The 21173-nt window shown below is 33.9% G+C and overlaps 1 protein-coding gene across 3 annotated transcripts in view; it reads right to left on the reverse strand.

The window, feature by feature from the left end:
• Positions 1-21173, reverse strand: part of LOC123670568 (tachykinin-like peptides receptor 86C) — a 132134-nt gene that overhangs the window by 72224 nt on the left and 38737 nt on the right. For all 3 annotated transcript variants that reach the window (XM_045604064.1, XM_045604066.1, XM_045604065.1), the window contains exon 2: positions 11100-11325. In XM_045604064.1, coding sequence (XP_045460020.1) covers positions 11100-11325 — 226 coding nt within the window. The remainder of the gene's footprint in view (positions 1-11099; positions 11326-21173) is intronic.

Consider the following 21173-nt stretch of genomic DNA (forward strand, 5'->3'; position numbering starts at 1 on the left):
TTAAGGGCTAGGACCTTTTATGGGTACTAGACACCAGTGGGGTAGTTTCAAATTTCCTGATATAACTGAGGATGATGTCCGTAAAATATAGAGAAATTAAAGCCAAGGTGGGGACAGAGATGGATGACATCCCGCCATACATATTCAAGGGATGAATGGAGTGTTTAGGCAAGCATCTGACGTACATTTGCAATGAGTCTATTGAATCGAGTTGTTCTCCTCCGGTTTAAACAAGCAAATATTGTTGTTTAAATGAGTGGTAATGAAAAAAATATAATCAATTATCGCCCCATAAGCATAGTTAACTCATTGTCTAAGAGGAAGTTGAAGATTGAGGAGAATCTTCAACTTCCTCGATAGATCAACTGCGAGAGCATCGGACTAGTAATTCGGAGGTTGCGGGTTCGAGTCCCACTCGGGGAGGTACTTTTTACAGAATTGAAAAATTGTCTGAATGCCGTGAAATTAATTCAATATGTTATTATGTCTCTCAATATAGCTTTCCTATGATGCATCACGCGGCACATTTCACTCATTGAAATTGTTGAGAGATGTGTCACGAAAATTTGTCCCCTGGAGTTGGGAGTTGATTTCAGGAAATACATGTGGGATCCGAATTCTTAACACCCAACTGAATGATACGATACTCACTTGACGAAACAGAAAACTACGCGATCGATCCTAAAACTGTGGACCATGCAGTTTTTATCGATCTAGGGAGACGTAAGGGGAAGAGGTACTTAAGACTGAGACTGGAGCAGGATACAAGGGGACGAAGGTAGTATTCGACGTTACAGATTAGACGGAAAAGGTTAAAGGATTCGACGTTAGAGAATAGACGGACATAGTTAGAATTCGACGTGATAGACGCATATGGTTCGACGTGAAATATATAAGACGCAGCTAGTTAGATAATTCGACGTTAGATATAGACGGATCAACTCGAATAATCAGACAATTATACGAAATAAAATAACTTCGATAGTTCGATAGACGAAAGTTCAGTGGCTATACATTCAATTGAAGTTGAATTGTACATAGTGTAAATAAACAATAGTTAAGTACCGGCGGCCTTTTTTATATAAACCCCTAGACAACGATATTAAAACCCTACATACATGATTCCATTGAATAACTTACAGGAACGTTCCATTCCAAACCCTTACAAGTCCTTTCTTTTCAACTCCATTTCGCTAGATCAAACTGTCAATCTGAATCTATCTGCCGACTGACCGCTACCAGAAACTTATCCTAAACGTTTAGCAAGAAAGACATAACAAAGGCTCCAGCGTGAGGAAGATAAACACTCATTGTTTGAGAGGTTTCTAGGTTGTCTACGAATATGAGGCGGAAGTATATGTCATAGCACTGGTAACCAATGTGAAGGTGTAGATCTAATAGTTTCACTGATAATTCTCATACAAACTTTGTGCTTTATGCTGTGCATCAATTATATGAACATGAGTACTATTGAACCAAATAGAACAACATTATTCAGCAGCAGAAAAAACAAAGCCAAAGCTGCCGTACGAAGTGTGCTGGCATCAGCACTCCATGAAGAACCAGCTAATTTTTGGAGAATATAATTCCTCGACTTCCATACGCGAATTTTCTCAGTGAATCTTGAAATTCGAAGAAGAATCAAGTTTAAGTCCAAGATATTTGAGAGTATAATGATGTTCCGAGACAGAATTATTGAAAGTTACTTTCAATTCTCATATTTTTCTTGATTATTCCAAAGACGATACGCAGGCCAGACACTAAGAGGCACTTAGACACTAAAAGTAGGAAGACAATTTATAAGTCCTATATTTATGGGAATCTGGACAAAACGTTGAAAATACAGATTTCGCGAAAGTTGATACTTACAATCACAGGCTTATTGGGTGATATACAGGGTGTCCCGGGAAGAATGAAAAAAAAAAAATGAAATCGACATCGACGTACAGGGTGATTCAATATTCAAGAAAATAGAAAAAGTCTAAAATTTTCCTTGTCCGAATCTGATTTATTAGATTTCAGAAATGTTGAAAGAAGGCGATAGTCAACGGTGACAAAACTTCAAAATTTGAAATTATTCGGTGGATTAGTTGAAGAGTTATCGAACTAAAAAAAATTCACTCTTATGACGGTGTATGACGGTGCCAAGCAGAGATTTAAAATTCTTATTATGAATTAATTCTTTGTGGTTACGAAAACGAAGAAATCATGATATCAACACACAGGGTGATGGAATATTCACAAAAATAGAAATAGTCCAAAATTTTCTTAGTCCGAATCTGATTTTTTCGATTTCAGAAATTTTGAAGGTAGGCGATAGCAAACGGTGACAAAACTTCAAAATTTGAAGTTATTCTGTGGATTGCTCGAAGAGTTATTGAACTAAAAAAAAATTCCCTCCTAAGGAAATGTTTATTGTTCACCCTGTATGACCATGCCAAGCAGAGATTTAGAATTTGTATTATGAATTAATTTTTTTTTAATGTGAAAACGGAAAAAAATCATAATGTTCACGTACAGGGTGATCCATTATTCACGAAGATAGGAAAAATCTGAAATTTTCCTACTCCAGATCTATTTACTCGATTTCAGAAATATTGAAGGAAGGCGATAGTAAAGTATGACAAAACTTCCAAATTTGAAATTATTTGGTCTATTACTTAAAGAGTTATTGAACTGTGAAATTTCAATCATACGATGAACATCACCCTGTATATCCCAAACGAAGACACTCAGGCGATTAAAACCTTTTGATACGAGTCCTCCATGATGACCTTCAATCATGGTATCCGTTTGTCACATTCTTCCCGGGACACCCTGTATGTAGATAATTAATTGAGTGATATTGATATGAGAAACATTTGCGTTGTGAAAAAAGGTGAAATGAAAATATGAAATTTGTTTGTGATTTCGACTTATATTTTATGTTCTTTAACGTGGATTAACGTGAAATCGATAAATTGAAAGATCTGTAGTAGTAATCGGTTAACAATTCGAAGTAGTAATTTAGCCTTATCCAAATAATAATCCAGGATCATAAAAGCTGCTAGTGATGAACCAAAAAGCAAGACAATTGAATCAAAACTTCTTGAAAGCACTAGAATGATTGTTTCGAGGTGGCAAATACAGCCTTTGAATTCAACGGAAATTGTTGATATCCATTGTCTTCTTGAAAGGTAGCCATCAACTGATATTCCCTCCACAAATTTCCAACGTTATGAATGGGCCTGACAAGGCAACCTTCTCAGACAGTCTGTCTTCAAAGCGATGGAATCCGAAACATACCACGTTCGATCAGCTCGTTACGCAAAGCATTCTGAAGGCGTAAATTATGATTGATCTCCGTCACAAAATTATCCGCAGAATGCTGACGCTTCCCTAATGAGGGAGGTCTCAAACTCATCATTTTGCCTACAATCGGAATTATTCGATACAAATTAAATACAAATTTGTCTGAGCGATGCAGAAGGTTTTGTGTGCAAACTTAATGAAATCTAATTAACTGTTTTTCGAATCATCGATCCTATTCAGGGTGAGTTTGACAAATTGAATATGATTTGAATGAGCTTAATTGCTTTCTCTGGAAAATTTCTTCTATAGAGAAGATTTATCTATTTTTCCTATTGGTTTATTATATTGAATAATGAACCCTTGGAACAAATTAACTCTCCCTGAAATTTTCAAAATTAAGGTTCTCAAATGAAAAAATGTATGAGTTCGCCTTTCTTTTGAAAAGCAAATAAAACCAAACGATCAATCGATATCAAAAATGTGAAAGAAATGATGGAAAAAGAAATTCAAACCAATCGAATTTTAATAAAATCTATCTTTAATCGAATTATATTTAATGTGCTTTTCAACATGATTTTCGGAGTTTGTTCATACATGGTTGTGGTTCGGTACTAGCCTAATTTTTTTTTTTTTTTGGTTCTCTTCACATGAACATGTGTGAAATTTCATCTCAATCTGTCAATTCATCTTTGTTTATAAAGCTTTTTGTTTCGTGCAGTGACTGAATTTTAATTTTTGGAAAGTTTGAGAGCAAAGGAAATTTATGAGCGAGTGAATGAAAGAGATTTAGTTGAAGTTCTAGGTATTTCATAAGGTAGTGTAAGAGGAATAATTTGACTGAAATATTAGGCTTCAGGGAGTTGTTTGCAAAATAGGCAAGGGCGGTCCCAGCCTTAAATTTTCGGGAGTGGGGGGTCGCCGTTATGGGCTTCAAGGTTGTTTATGGGACCATTTCGTATATTGTCTGCTCGAAACGCATATTAAGTGTTAGGTGGTTACAATTTGAGGGGGGGTGATGACTCCCTTGACCCCCCCTGGGACCGCGCTTGAAAATGGGTGCCTCATTTGAATGCGACTTTCTCAGCAAAATTCAGAGTATTTTCGGAAGAATCAAGTGGATTTTGTGCTTTGATTCATCACTATGAATGGGACTTAGCTCTATCACAATGATCCTGAATCAAAACAAGAGACTGATAGTGTTGTGAGCCTAGTGCATTGGCTCCGAAACGAGTTCGTGTCTAAAAATCGGCCAAGAACGTTTTGAATTAGTTTGAAAATTGATTAAACAATTGATTTTGGAATATTATTATAACCTTCCAGACCAGCGGAAGTGAAAAATTCGTGAAAAAGACCTGGTTTGCAGAAGAAAATATTTCTATCTCATCAGGACAATGCACTATGTCACAAGAAAGAAAAATCCATGAACTAAAGTACGAATTGTTGGAGAATCCACCGTATTCACCAGATTTGGCCCCTGATGACTTTCATGTTTTCAAACGTATTCATGTGTGGAAAGCGTTTTTCATCAGATCGTCGCGTCGCTGTGAAATCAAACCGGCATAATATGCAAAACGAATATTTTTCACCAGAGCACTTTGAAGTTTTCGCATGTGATAATACCCTTTTAACAGCCGTTCGGTTCACCCTAAAGTCACCTTATGCATGAATAAAATTTGAATGCTGCTGTTAATTGAAGTGCTAGTTGTTAATAAATTGCTCAAATCGAGAGAAAAACGCATATACTTATGTCAGAATGCCTTTCAAATCACTGTAATATTTATATTTGTTTTACAGTGACTTCTTCTAAAACCAGTTTTCAGGTAGAAAAACGATAATGATGTCAATGAAAACATATTTTATTGTTTCTCAAATAAATAACACATAAATGTGTACCTCAAAATGAGTTCCACGAAAATTAAAAAAACTTGTCATTATCCTTCTCCATTTTTGACAAGTCCTTTTCCAGAATATGATTCTCATATTCTATTGTATTTTGTTTTGTCGATGTGAAAATGAGAGGTTGTATGACTTGAAAAGAACTCTGTATTGAAAGTAGCTGATTCTTGCAAGGATCGACCCCTCTCTTCCTTTCAGAATATATCTGTGAAGTTCGGCGATTTGTTTTCCACCATCGAATGATTTGGAATTCTAGGAATTTTTTTCTTTGTGAGCTTTGCACTTTTCACGAGGTCTTCAACCAGCTTACTATCCTTGTCATGCTAGCCTCTAATTTCCAAGCTCATTACACCTGTTCCCTTGCCTCAAAGCTATGTGGTAGTTTGAGTATCTATCTATAAGGATACATTTTGAGCCTTGTAAGACGTGAAATATCATGTATAACGATACGTCAGAATGAAAAAAATTAGCGTTATTTTCGAAAACATTTTATGAAACCGTTTTCAAGCCATTCAAACTGAATTATTGAAACATGTTTCCATTCTAATTGGCATTTCACCTTATCCTCCTGTAGGAATTCACCTGAAAACTTGGAATATCTGGGAAAATAATTTAATGTGAGATTGTGAGATGATTTTGTGTTTCTTTCAAGATGGGCATCCTTTCCTCTTGAAGATTCCGAAGAGACTGGCATATTGTGCCATTGGTCTGTCTTATGTATATTCTTCTGCTATTATCACGTAAATGCATACTAGCCCAAAGCCATTCGACGTGATTCTATCAATCCATATGCCGGCATGAAATTAAAATAAAGAAAAAAAAAGAAATTTTTGCACCCAAAAACTTAATCAAGTCAATTTTTTCACTTATGCTGGTTTGATTTAACAAGGACGAAATGATGATTTCGTGAAAGTTGTAGAAGCGTATTTTGCAAAAATTCCACATTCTTATTTCAGGCATAGAATTCAATAAATTCATGAATTGGAACAGCGTTAAAAGTGTATTGATGTCCAGGGAAACTATACTGAACAATAAAATTGTGTTATTCTTATCGAATCGCGAAATTTATTGAACATCCTAGAACAGATTGCTTTATTATTTCGTCACTATATCTGTAATACATTCTGAAGGCTTTCACGGAAGTTATTCAACAGAATTGAAAAATTCCGAGCATTTTAGCCGAGGTCTAATAGATATTTTTCCTGACGTTTCGTCTACTGGTTCCCATAATCATTCGCGAGTAATAGCTGAGAGAATTTCCGTCTTTGGAAATAAGATGTTGTGCACGTCAGTGAGAGCATGTTCGGCTAGTGCGAACTTATCCATTTAGTTTAATCGTTCACACCGTTCGTGTTCCTGGAAGGATTTTTCCGATTTCTATAGGGCTAGCGCAACCGGGTGCACTAATCGGTAACGTATTTGAGAATTACAATGAGAAAAGAGAGATTGACTGGGCTCGCTCTATTGATTATTATGATAATATTAATATTATTTTATTGAATTGGATATTGAGAATGTATTCATTAGATGTCCTAGATACATCTGAAAGGAAACCGATTATTTTAAATAATTCATTTTTATTATCTTCAGCATCTCCTTTCATTCTCAAAATAAAAAAATGAATTTTCATATTAAATTTTTATACAACCTACAGCCTACCAATTCAAGCAGAATGTCGAAAACAAAAACTCAATAATTCGTGATCACAACATCAATGTAGTTGATAATTTGTTTGTCTAACAATTTCAAGCTGATCACTTCTTCAAAACCAGAGAATATTGAAAATTGAATAAAATATATCGGATCAAAATCAACAATATTAGAATACATTGATCATTATAGAAATTGCTTTATGGAAGTAAACATTAAATTGCGAAAAAGACCAAGTATGAATCTACTTAAATCTTCTCAGATGATGCTTTTAAGGTTCATATAATATTTTTTGATAGAATGTTATCAATACTATTTTGAACAAGCGTTCAAAATCTCCTGACTTTACATTAGTACTTTACTAAATTGTTTTTATATTGGCGTGTATTATATAATTGCTGTTTTAAGTGATTGGAAATTTTGGTACCTTGGAAGCAATAATAAACGAGAAGAAAAATATAAAAGCAGTGATTTGCATTCAGCAACTTTTTAGCTTTCGTTCACTTAATCACCACAGAAACTGTAAAAAGGTGTATGCGATCTCCAAGGGTGGAATCTCCTGACATCACATCAGCACCTTTCTATCTATTACAACGGAATCTTCGAAAGTAATTTCCTCCCATGTCAGATGAATTGAACTGAAACTTTGTACACATATCTGAGACATAGATGATAACACAATAGATAATATGATTTTCGCCCATTATCCGGAACAGAATAATCAGGATTAACGATATGAGGTACTAAGTTTCTAAATCAGAAATGAAGCGATGCCGCAAAATGGCGAAGGAGACGGGCATACAGTCTATTATTAATTAATACACCGTCTGATGCGCCCCTAACAGCAGCCGCCTCGGGGTCAGAAAAAAATGAAAGAGATAAGTCAAATGTGTAATGAGAATGACTCTGTTTGATATTGTCCTATAAAAAGTAAGTCATGTTATGGTTGAGATGTCTGACTTTGCGCCAATTAATTGAAATAGTTATATGACATATCTCTTTGATATTATTTACTTGTCTAGAAATACAGTTCCAAATCGACAATTGAGAACCAAATAAAAAAAAAACAAATCAGAAAAAGTTGTAGAAATTGAGTAAACTGAATAACTACATTAAGAAACAGACAGACGTACGTTTCGGAATTTTCTTATTTTTCGATATTTCATCCGTCTTGCATTTTAGGAACCGTGGGCAACTGGTAGTCATAGATAATCTTCTATTCTGTGAAATATGAATTCAAATCAACATTAACAATTGAAAATGCAATGTTAGAGAATTTAATTTCACCCTTTGGTTGATGTTGTCTAATCGATAATGTTGGTAATCGATAAATGATAACTTTATAAATTGAAATAGAGCTGAAAGCTGAAATACATAAAGGTTGCGTATAGGGAGGAGCATATCTCTGCACACCAGAATCTCAGATTCTATGACAAGTATAAAAAAAAAATTCAATTTCAAACGAGAAAAAAAAAACATATATATACGTATATAGTTGTATAACGGTTAAGTGCTTGAATTTTCGATATCTTTTTCGACACGATGAGTATACTAAGGATATATTTGAGGTACATTCTCGAACACCCTGTTTTTTATTGAATTTTCAGATTCATCATCATAATCATTTTCATCATTCTCAGCTAATTTTCAGATTACGTGGAAAAAATGAACCCATGTTTGTTCCAAGTTTCACAATGCTTCAAACTATGAAAAAAATTGTCTTACTTGACTTTACTCTATTGCGTATTATGAATGAAACAATTAATTGATGACCTATTCAAATATTGATATCAGGCTCATTTCTGTATTTTTTTAATAGCAAAGTTTATTATCTTCGACAAATTTTCTACCAGATGAGAAAATGAAATGTAGGATATGCCATTTGGAATAAGCCTGAATCAGGCTGCCTGATATTAACGTTTGAATGAGTCATCAATGAATTGTCTCATTTTGAACATTCTGAATGACTATCAAAAACTCAGTCCTAACTGTTCTAGCCTCAATTCTTCTAGTTATCAGTTTCAGGATATCATTAAAATAAAACAATTATTTTAAGCGAATGAACCTTCTAACAACTCGGGTTCGTTTATTTCATGCAATCTGAAAATGCTATAAAAAATATTTTTTTGTATAGCCTTTGTATTTTCAAATAATATGAGAATGTAGCTCTAATAGAGCCAAGTGATGATCTGACGAAAAAAAGTGGAACATCCTGTGTATCCTATGCTATATGCAAAGAAAATGAAATAAAAACATTAAGAAATAAAGAAATGAAACACAACTATTAAAAAATAAGGAAAAAAAACCATTTTCATTGGTAGTTGTCATTGATGCCTGTGAGACGATTTATCTGGATTATTGGGACATTAATGACAATAGTTGATGATTTATCGCAACATTAGATCTGCTCATCTACTTGACAAGGTTTCCCTCAATTTTCTGTATCAAGCACAATATGGTTTCCTTCTTTTTCTTCTCATATTTTCCGTTTTCATGAAAGTATGCGTTCATTCCTTTGGCTACATTTTCTAAACTGAGTCATTATTCAGTTGTCACTATTGAGCTCACGTACGACTTCTACGAGTTTCAGCCTGTCCGTACAGAACTGTGAACCACATAATACATATCTCAGGGGATATATATCGCATTTGATTAACGGTAAATTACTCGTGTGCTGTACATATCCCCGGGGATATGTATTACTCGTATGTGATGCATACTAAAAGATTTTACAAGAAATTCTGAACAAAATGCTATTTGAAAAATTTCAATATGTTGAAAAAAACAAGAATTTTGTAGCTCTTGCTATCTCAAGATAGCAATTTATGGTGAAATTGGTTGTGTCAATTCTGGAAATTTAATAGTAGAAGCCGGAAGTATGGTTTATATTTGAGACGTGAAAAATATTCATTATTTTGTAATTGGTAGTTGAAAGAGTATATTCAAACTATTAATTACTGAAACAAGTTATAATCAATCGCAAGATAGATTAATTCAAAATTGGCTGCCTAACCGTTAGGTTTCTCTGTGTTACACCTGAATTATAATAATATATTCATTTGAATAAGAAATAATCTGAGAAGTTTCGCCCAAGCCTTGGAGATTCGGAATAAAAAACATCAAACTAACACACATTGCGGACGAAACCTTCAACTTCAACCGAGATAATTCGATGTAGAAGTGTCTATAAGCTGCTATCATTTTTTATGATATTATTTCGGCTGAGAGATTTTTGGAATCAGATTCAAGTTGTAAAGTGTTCAACTGATGAAGGTGCAGTTATGAAAGCACAATTACCAATCCCAAATTGGTCGAGAAACTTCTGGCACTGGGGAATTCTGAGCCTATAAATGCCTCCACGAAAAGTTTATTCGAAAATTTAGAACTTTTCGTATAAAATTTTCGGGGAAAATATTTATGAGACTTACAACTGCCTCCTTTTATTCAGGACCGCGAATTTTCATTGTGAATGATCAACGGCTGCATTTTATGAGTTCATGGTCTTAGAGGCTGGATTTTATTGATGGTATATGCTGTCGGAATATTGAATAGAAAAAAATAATAGTTTCGGTATATTAAAGGTATTAATTTTGAGCCTGAGACTGCGTCCATGTAAAAGACCCTCGTTTAGTGGTAGGGATTAGCCTGTTTTTACAGATACAGCCAAAAATAATTTAAAAAAAATACTATTTATGTTCTGTTGCTGATTGGGGCTCGAATTTCCAGCATTCAACATAGGAGTAGACGTACTCTTATATCTACATAAAGTTCTGTGGATTCCTAGGGTGCAATTGGAGCATGAACACCCTAGAAACCACAGAATAGTATATGTAACAGTTGAAACCGGTTTTTAGAATGTACGCGTATTTCTTAGTGTACTTAATGACTTCGTTATAATTAGAAATAACAGTTAAATCTGGAATTTACCACTGATATATTTGATTTTTAGTCAGTTGTCAGATCGAGCTATAGTTAAAACTAGCACTAAAAAAAACTAATTTTAGATTGATTACCGACACCAGTGAATCGAATCTTATCGTTTAAAACATTCCTTAGTTCATAAAATGTTTCACGAAAAAAAATATTAGTTTTTTCATAATGAATGTTTACAAATTTGTAATCCTTAATTATCGATGATATTTTGGGAGAAATGAATAATCAACCATTGGAATTTTTTTTAATTTGCGATATACGAACTTAATAGCTTAATAGCCTCGTATATCGATCTAATCGAGTATCATTTTGTGGTGTGATCAACTCACCTATAACTATCCAGATGACTATGCAATTTCCACCACATGCTACTATGATCATGATAGCGAACACTGAAGTCCAGGCACTTTTGATCCACCACGACATCCCGCTATTGTCTTTACTGTTGATTATTGTAGCTAAAGTTGGCATTGCGGTTGACATGGTGTGTGGAAGTATCGTCTGAAGGGGCCCATAATCTATTCCTTCGAAGGTCTCATTGGATCTCACGAAAGCCTGAAAATGGATAGATAGAACTAGAAAACGAATTATGAGCAATAAACTAAAACAGCGAGGGAATATTTGATTGTACAAGATTTATTTATGAGAGAGAATGAGGAAATATTCCATCTCGAATGGGTTGATATTTAAGTTGAAACTTTCCATAAGGGAAGGAAGGGTAGTTTGAAACAATTTGATTTTTGAATCTCGATGAATTATTTCAGACGAAAGTTTCAGTCCGCTTTCTACATAATTGATTGGATTAAGAATTTATCTATTGCAGGGAGATGTTTCTGTTGAATTGCTAGGTTTTCATTTATTCTTTTTGTTAACTTTCTTGTTTTCAAGAACACTCTCATACTTTTCTGAAGGAGAATATTAGATTATTCGAGGAAACTGCGATTATATTTGTGTTTTGCAGTATATGATTCAGTTCTTGATCATACTAAATTATAACACCGTATCAACTTTTCTCAGAATCTATAACACTAATTTTTTTGATAAGTGGAAAACTTCGGTATACTAGGTTTCTGAATGAGTTGGAATGATGGGAAACTTCAAATGCTTTCTCATTACAATTACACGATCTGTGAATGAATTCACTGTATGTTTTAAATAATATCCCACAGGTGGTGTTTGATGAGATAAAAATACAGTTTACCACTTTCACATTCAATAGGACTATTTGTTCATTTAGTTCACAACACTAATATATCTAATCTTAAATGCATTGAAGACTAGCTCCATGAAGATGATGCTTCAAGTTTCAGGATTCTTCCAAAGAGATCTCAACTGCCATCTTTTGATATTGAAATTTTTAATAATTTGTTCTAAAACTTCTAAACATGTTTTCGATAGTTCAAAATCCGTTTCATATGTTTTCTGGTGCTATTTTGGAAATGGCTAACTTATAGCCTCACCTGTTGTTTTTTCCAATGTCCATTTAGAATTGAAATATTTTTTTTCGAATGAATCAATAAAAAGTGAAACTTGGAATCAGGCGATTTCAGATCACATATTTGAATATGTATAGCTATATATGAGATGTGATTTATCATTACGTCCTTTAGTTTATCAATACGAGGGTTCTAATGATATGATTGTCTGAAAATAAATTCTTCATAAACATTCAAGACTCTATATTTGAAATATCCGGACAAAACATCCACAAATGAAAATATTTATTGGTAATTTTTTTCCATACTTGTTCGAGTTTGATCTGAAAAAGTGACTTTATTCATAAGGTTCTTGTGATGTAATTAACATGAAAATTTTCACCTAATTAGCAAGAAATCTTTATTGTGAAGAGCCTTCCCAATAAGAGGTTTCATTCGATATTAAAACACGAGTATATTTTCAGTTATAATATCACAATAACATAGACAATATTCGATTATACAACGATTCAGGAGACGTAGTACGCGAAACATCACGAAAGCGCAGCTCAAGTGGTGTTTAATCAATGTATGTTTATTTCATTAAAAAGAAGAAAGTATGCCATGAACAATGAAAAAGTATATCATCCAATCTACCGGTGAAGCACCATATCCTTCCTATAAATTTACCTTGACGAATTCACTCATTTGCAGCTGTATGTCCTAGATGAGTTCACAGACCATTTTTAATATATTGAAAATGGAGCATTGGCATATACCTTATCTTTCATGTGGCTCTAGAGAAATAGTTCTGAAGGTGTTGAATAACAAGATCTTGATGGCCAATTGTGACCACATCTTCGATAGTTTCTTTGCTTGAGTGGCTCGTTTCGCCGTCTTGTTGAAAATAAACTCGTCCACATCAATATCTTCCAATTCCAGCCATAAAAATATCATTAATTTTTGCCTCATTCAAATGATGGACCAGTAATCGACAATCCTGGGTTTTTGCCAACACAATGGGCTACAGCAGCAATATTCTCAGTTATTCTTGAGCGAAACACACTGTTTCGATTCTGCAGATCACTAACTTGTTCCAACTGCTCAATTTTTTTCGAAATGAAGGAAAGGACGTTTTTAACTCTTCAATATGTTACTATCATACTAGTATTTTTTCAAGCCACACTTCTAAGGCATAGTTGACATTTTTATTTTTTGTTCTCCAGTCCTGAAGTGCATCGAATAGTATTAAGCCAAGTGACTATAGATCTTTGTAATGCCTCAGTGGATTAATCGTAAGTCCCCCTTTAATATTCAGGTTTATATCTACCTGGTGTATTATTGTAGTATTTCATCAAGAACCTGTAGTCTCATGCTACGGTCAAAAGACTCAAATTGAAGCACATCTGATATATTGTACCGATCTAAATTAATATGAATCTATCTATAGAGTGAGACTCAGACATGGTCTGATCACATTGAACATTCCAGAACGTTTTGGAGAGAGCAGAACAGGTTGCATATGCTTGTATAAACGATCTACATTCGAATTCTCCAAACTCGAATCGAGTTTGTGTTAATGTTAAACCCGTAGTTTCGAATTCACGTAGTCAATTATATATTTATTGAACTGCTAAAACTCATTTCACGTTTATAAATTGTAATGAGAACAATACTTTTCTTCGCAAAACCGTTGGTTTATAGTACACAAACCTGACAACCAATACACAGTTTACTCTTGTGAATGACGTGATAGTTGTTTGAATCTCACTTATATTCTTTTCTAATATCAAACAGTATTGGCTCCGCTATGACTAGTTTTTGAGACACAGTGCAATATGTTTAGAAGGGCGTCGGATTTTAAAAAAGTTGTCAAAAAGTTGTATACAATGAAAATTTCATGTAAAGTAACGATAAGAGGTACATTGGCGTTGACTTATTGTTATTTTTTCATCGTACCATGAAAAACTCTGTTCAGGATGTCCCAAATTCGATGCTCACTGAGAGAACTATAAGACTCTGAGAACAAATCTTCAAAGACCTTCTATCTCTTTTTTCGAAATAATAAGAAAGCAGATTTTAGTTATCTTGATTCGATCTCGAGTTACAGGGAGTTTCTTGATGATTTTTAAATATGTACAATGTACAGGGTGGGCAAATAAGCGAGGTAAGCGGCTATATCTCAGGATCCACTAATCGTAGAGACTTGCGGTAAAAATTTTTACCACTAAAGTGTACAAGAAAACACACTGAAAATTGTTTCGAAGTTAATACCTGTACCGCTAGGGGGCGTAATAGCTATCATTGAGTAGAAAAATGAATTTGACTCGAATATTTCCCTCCTGTCAAAAATTCTATGTATCTGGAGAACAATTATCGAAAATTACAGCGATAATTGCATTGTAGGAAGCGAAACTGCACTGCGATAATTGTTCTGTTCATAGATGCTTAGTTTCTATGCATCTAACACAGTTCGAATCTATGGCAATTCCATTCTAAATCAGTTTGACAGGTAATGTAACAGTTTATTCGGGAAATATTCCCCCGAATTACACTCGTGCATCAAAATTACCGGATAATTTCGCATTCCAGCGTGTTTTCTTTGAAAAACTGCATTCGGTCATTTTCATTTTTGGAGAAAGAGCCCTCCACCTTCGGTGTCGGGCTCTTTCTCCAAAAATGAAAATGAACTCATGCAGTTTTTATGACAACACGCTGTCATGCAAAATTATCGGTAATTTTGATGCACTTGTGCAATTACCTACGAAAATGTTTCACATGAAGTTGAAGAAAAAATATCATCACTGTAATCCTTGGAAAATTCTATATCTTTTTGAATTGTCACTTTTGATTTTACGACATCAAATAAGGGAAGGGGGAAGGGAAAAATCTGTCTGATTGAAATGTCTGTAACTTCAGTCTGGCTCAACATTTTTGAGCAAATTATATCTCGTCTGAAAGATAATATTATGTTGATTGAGGACAAAAAATATTCATGATAAATATGATTTTGCTGCTTTCTATAGGGGGCGCTAAGACAGAAGTTCATTGTTATGTTCATTTTACTCCGAAATTTCAAATGTAATGATAGAATTTTCTCAACAGAAACAGAAATTCCATCAAATTTGCATGAAAAAACCTGCAGGTCGCAAAGCGATAGTTTCAGGCGTTCTGAAGTTATGGCCGAAAGAATATATTCTTCAACTGATGCACTACGAAAAACCAAATTGTGTCTTTAAGTTCTGACAGAAACAGAAATCCCATCAAATTTGTATGAAAAACCTGGAGGTCGCAAAAGGGATAGCTTCAGGCGTTCTGGAGTTATGTCCGAAAGAAGAACGCTTGAAGCTATCGCTTTGTGTCCTGCAGGTTTTTTCATACAAATTTAATGGGATTTCTGTTTCTGTCAGAACTTAAAGACACAATTTGGTTTTTCGCAGTGCATCAGTTGAAGAATATATTCTTTCGGCCATAACTTCAGAACGCCTGAAACTATCGCTTTGCGACCTGCAGGTTTTTTCATGCAAATTTGATGGAATTTCTGTTTCTGTTGAGAAAATTCTATCATTACATCAGAAAATTCGGAGAAAAATGAACAAAACAATGAACTTCTGACTTAGCGCCCCCTATAGAAAGCAGCAAAATCAAATTTATAATGAATATTTTTTGTCCTCAATCAACAAAATATTATCTTTCAGACGAGATCTAATATGCTCAAAAATGTTGAGCCAAACTGAAGTTACAGGCATTTCAATCAGACAGATTTCTCCCTTCCCCTACCCTTATTTAATGTCGTAAAATCGAAAGTGACAATTCAAAAAGATAGAGAATTGTCCAAGGATTACAGTGGTGATATTTTTTCTTCAACTTTATATGAAACATTTTCGAGTAAAATTCATTTTTCTACTCGACGATAGCTATTACGCCCCCTAGCGGTACAGGTATGAACTTCAAAACAATTTTCAGTGTGTTTTCTTGTACATTTTAGTTGTAAAAATGTTTACCGCAAGTCTCTACGATTAGTGGATCCTGAGATATAGCCGCTTACCTCGCTTATTTGCCCACCCTGTACATTGACAAAATAAATATGAGAAATTTTCGTTGCCTACTTTCGTTATAACTTTTCCCCCCTTTTAATATATTACCCTGTGTATCTCAAAAACTGGCCATAGCAATATTGTATTGTTTTATAATAGTGAACTCGAACGTAGAGTCACAAAGAATTTCATTTCGAATAATATTTGACTTACCCCTTATCTATCAATAATTTTCAATGTAAACCAGTCGCAAATTATTAACTTAAGGGTAATATTTGTTACGCAAAAGTGTTTCATTCAAGAAGTTTTTCTATGAGAAATATTACTTCAAAGAAATGCTATTTTCCAACTTCGACACCCTGTATCTCGTGAACCAGTCATAGAATTTAGTTGGACTTTCTTGTTCAGAAGGTCATATTCTATAACATACAAAAAATTAGCCAGTGATAATTTTTCCATTAGACTGCTTCTTGGTCCTTTGGTTGTGGCTGGATCATTGATATAACATTTGTTGGATTGATTTTTGGAATTTTTTGCTGGCATTTTTTTCCATAAGGGATTAAAGCAATATAATGTGGCCGACAAGCATTGTTGACACTTGATATCTGTCAGCGTCGTATTGTGCTATATTTGACTAATTACTTGAGTTGATTATCTTCGCAGAAATAATGATACCAATTAATAATAGACACCTTTCAGAGGTACTGAGGTGGCATGAGTCAACTTGAAAGCTGACATTTCGATACCATTCAGCATTTCAGGAACTTTCTCAATTAACAGGAATTACTTCATCTGAATTTTCCGCAATTCGAAATGAGGGAAAATCAAATGTAATACTTCCAGAAAGGTCAAACGAATATTCATTCTGTAAATGAAATATGTCGTGTTTTATCCGTTAGAGTAATCATACTGTAAGGGATAATTGTTTCAGAGATTTTTGAATGAAGAGCTTATATGAATGTAGGCTTGTGAATATACTCACAAAAACCAGCGTACTGAATTTGGAGGAATAATATAATACATAATTAATTCTTAGTTTTGAAACGGCTCCACAATAGCATGAACTATTTTTTTCTGGTTTGAAAAGTTTTTTAGGGAATCACTGACCTGAATTAAAGATCTTCAGAGCGCTAACGATTTAATATTCACCTCAATGTCCACTTTTATAGCGATATTTCAGTAATGATCAATATACTTGGTGATTTACCGCGATGGTTCTTAGGCGCAGTTTCACCAAATGCTTTAATCTTGACTTGGCTCTTAAGTGAGGCCTTAGATCACGATTAATGTAATGTAGCGTTTCACCACACTCCAAAGCGCCATTTAATCGACCAATCGCGTATTAGCACTAATCGGCCATTTTTGGAGGATTATAACCTTTCAAGTTGAGATTAATAATTATTTATCAGTATGGAACTCTTGTCTATGTAATTATTTTTCCGGAAATTTCTAGTTTTTGGGTCAATTTTATCAAAATATGACTATATGTATAGGCTATATATTTCCCATTTAAAATACACGTAAACTTTGTTTTTGTGTTTTATGAAATTTATTGCAAAGAATAATTTATTGATATGTTTGATTGAAATATTATTTAAAAAGCAGTTAAACTTGTTAATAAAAATAAATAAGTTAATAAAATTACTTATATAGTTTTTTTTCCAGAATGTGTGGTTTTGTGAAATGGGATAATTTCTTTATACCTTCTGCAAGTTTCCGACATTTCGAAGCACATCACTCGACATTTTCGGCAAAAATTAACTTTGTTTTTTGTTTACAAGATGACAAATGATTTGAAATGTTATAATTATGAATGAATGACACCTGACACCTAGCGCCAATGGTGGTCATCACTGCTAATACCATACAGAACACTATATAACTTTTTGTTCACAACGTTGCCAAATGGTTTGACTATTTAATCGCGATTTGGTTAATCGCGATCATCTTCGGACGGGTTGATGCATGGTGAAACAGAAAACACTGTTAAGCCTGCTTTAGTAACAAGCGGAGTTTAATCAATCTGGGATCAAGTGCTGTTTGGTGAAACTGGGCCTTAGACGTTGATGGAAAATCATGATTTTGTGCTACTACTTCATATTTCAAATGACAATTTCAGCAATATGCCATACTTTGGAAAAAACATGAAGGATCATGTGTCAATGGGATCCTTCTGAAAAAAATGGTTGCGAAAGAGAACTTTTTGGTATTTATATGAAGACAAGGATTTATTCGAAAAAACTCTTTTTTATTTTCGATTCTGCGAATACGTATAGCTGTATTAAAAGGTTTGCGGTTTGGAGCTAAAATTTATAGGGTGTTCTATAAATTCCGCCGATAAGTTCGGTTGTGATGATGATTTCATTATTTCCATGAATATGAAAATTCACCTTGTAGCTTTTTTGATGCAAGGCAGAAATAAATATGTTGTAGTCAAGGCACCCTGTAGATCCAAAATTTGAATGAAAAATTTATCCGTCTGCCATTCAGCGCTCTTCTGGGAAAATATTACAGCTTTTTGCATGAAATTTGGCACCTAATCGAATGATGTACGGCATTGATTCGCCTATCCCGAGAACTAAACATATGAATAAAATAAGCAAAATAGAAAGACAAAAATTTGGGATGAATTCATCGCTCACAATATCAAAGATAAATAATTATTGAACTGGAAAGATTTATTTGTTGCTGATGATTTCTGAATCAAATATATCTTACCGCGAAATCCTAGCAGATAAAATTGTTGAAATTTCCATTCATATAATGACCTTGGATCCGAATTCTGCAGCTGGATATTCATTAAAACTTTTTATTATGATAAATTTCATTTCATGTTTACTTGTCGAGTAATTTTGCGTTGAAAGAGGAAATACTAAACCGTATAGGGAAAAGTCTTTTTCAGTAATGAATTTGATATCGAGCGAAACGTAATAGTTCATTTTAACTTCTCGATATTCCTAAGCATATTTCGGAGATAAAAATAATAAGGAAAATAGGGAGTTGCTTCCGATTTTATTCTAACTTTCAATTGAATTCTGTGGTGCTTGCTGGGAGAAAACTTTTCATCTTATTCATGGAAAATGTCATTAAATTAAAAGTTTTTCACTAAAAGGAAAGTCATCATTTTCTGAACAGTTTTCAATTCTGAAAAATAACAGGATTTATTTGGTAATTTAAACATTGAAAAAAGATTTCATGTCCAACATATTCGTGGAGTTTTGAGTTCATAGCAGAATTGGTGAATTTAAATACAAATTCCGATTTAAATGATCTACTCCGAGATCTTTTCTCATAATGTGGTGCCGATATACATAATGACATATATCTATCGAAATTGTTTTTCTAAAAATTTGTAGTTGTATTGTTGAAGAAAAGCCTTGAAGGCTTTTTCGTTTTATATGCAGTACCTAAAATTTTGTCATAATATTTGTTCTGAGAAGACTGAGGTAGAGGGATTTCCAATTAGGAAGGTTTTGATTTACTTTGAAAAGAGAACGATTATTTTTTAAGAGAAATCAATGAATGTTTATTTAATTGTTAAGAGAAGAGTATACCTACCATTAACAATGAAAAACGATATCATCCAAATGGCCGCCAAGACTACAGTTACAGCATCATATCAATTACATGAAATTTTCCATGACCAATTCGTAAATTTGCGACTATATGTTCTCGATAACCTCACGTAATTCATCTTTGAGGTCTTGAATGGATTGTGGAGCATTGGTAGAAACCCAAAGAAAAAAGTTTAAATGTTTTAAATCAAAAGATCAATTCTGATCACCTTCTCAAAAAAATAACAGGACCAGGAAACTTTTTAGCAAAATTGCGATTGTTTCGTTGCTTGTGTGACACGTAGTGCCCTATTGTTGAAACTAAACGTCATTCACATCAGTATCTTTTGATTCAATAAAAAATCATTAATCATAGCTCGCTAGCGTCATCCATTCAAAGTAACTGTTGCACCAGCTTCATTTTTTAATAAACGAGGTACAATAACGGCACCAAACAGTGATATGTTGAGGATGGGGAAGATTTTGAACAATACTTCTTGGTTTTAAAGTGCTCCAAATGTGAAAATTCTGCTTATAAACGTAGTTTCTGAAATGAAAATGGGCCCCATCATTTAATATTATGATTTTTCAATTAAAATATGTCATTTCGATGTATTTCAGGGACCCAATCAGTGAAGATATGATGTTGCCGGTAATCGACTCGCTTGAGTTCTTGAGTTAACTGAAATTTGAGAGCATTAAGGCATTAGTCTTCATGCAAAATACGATGTTATATCGTTTCTGGAATACCTTATTCCCGAGATCGATGAGGAATCCAGAAATATGGGTTTTCGCCAACATAACGGGCTACACCAGCAATATTTTCAGTAGTTCTTGAGTGACATACTAAGTTTTTATTCTTCACATCACTAACTTGTTTCACTAGCTGAAACAGTTTCACTATTGCCGGACGAAAAGGTTCTTCACGACGATCCAAAACTGCTTTAGTTTTGCGAACAGTAACTGAAAAAGTTTCACCATTTTTGTGGTGAATTCTCCTCAGTCAGTCGTAGTTTCAACTCGTCAAATATCAAAAGAGACATTATCCAGATAGCGGGCTATTCAAAATGAAACCTCTAATTGGAAAACCCTTTATATTGAAGCAATAACCTTCATGCGGTTTAATGACAACTTCAATGTTTTTATTAGGTTCGATTTGTTTTTCGATAATATCAACTTGAATGTTCATTATTCATTGAAATGTATAAACCATTACAGAAAATATCGAATCTGAACATTTTGCCTCCGAAACAGTAATAGCGCAATTTTTATGCAGCAAACTCGGATGGCAGATCGGATATTTACCAGCGTGATAGCAGAGCACCACTAGATTTATTCGGTTTCAATGTCCAGAATAGATGCACAGAGTATCGGTTTGAAATTGAATCAGGCAATAG

This window comes from Harmonia axyridis, chromosome 1 (genome assembly GCF_914767665.1).
Source record: "Harmonia axyridis chromosome 1, icHarAxyr1.1, whole genome shotgun sequence".
NCBI classification, from domain to species: domain Eukaryota; kingdom Metazoa; phylum Arthropoda; class Insecta; order Coleoptera; family Coccinellidae; genus Harmonia; species Harmonia axyridis.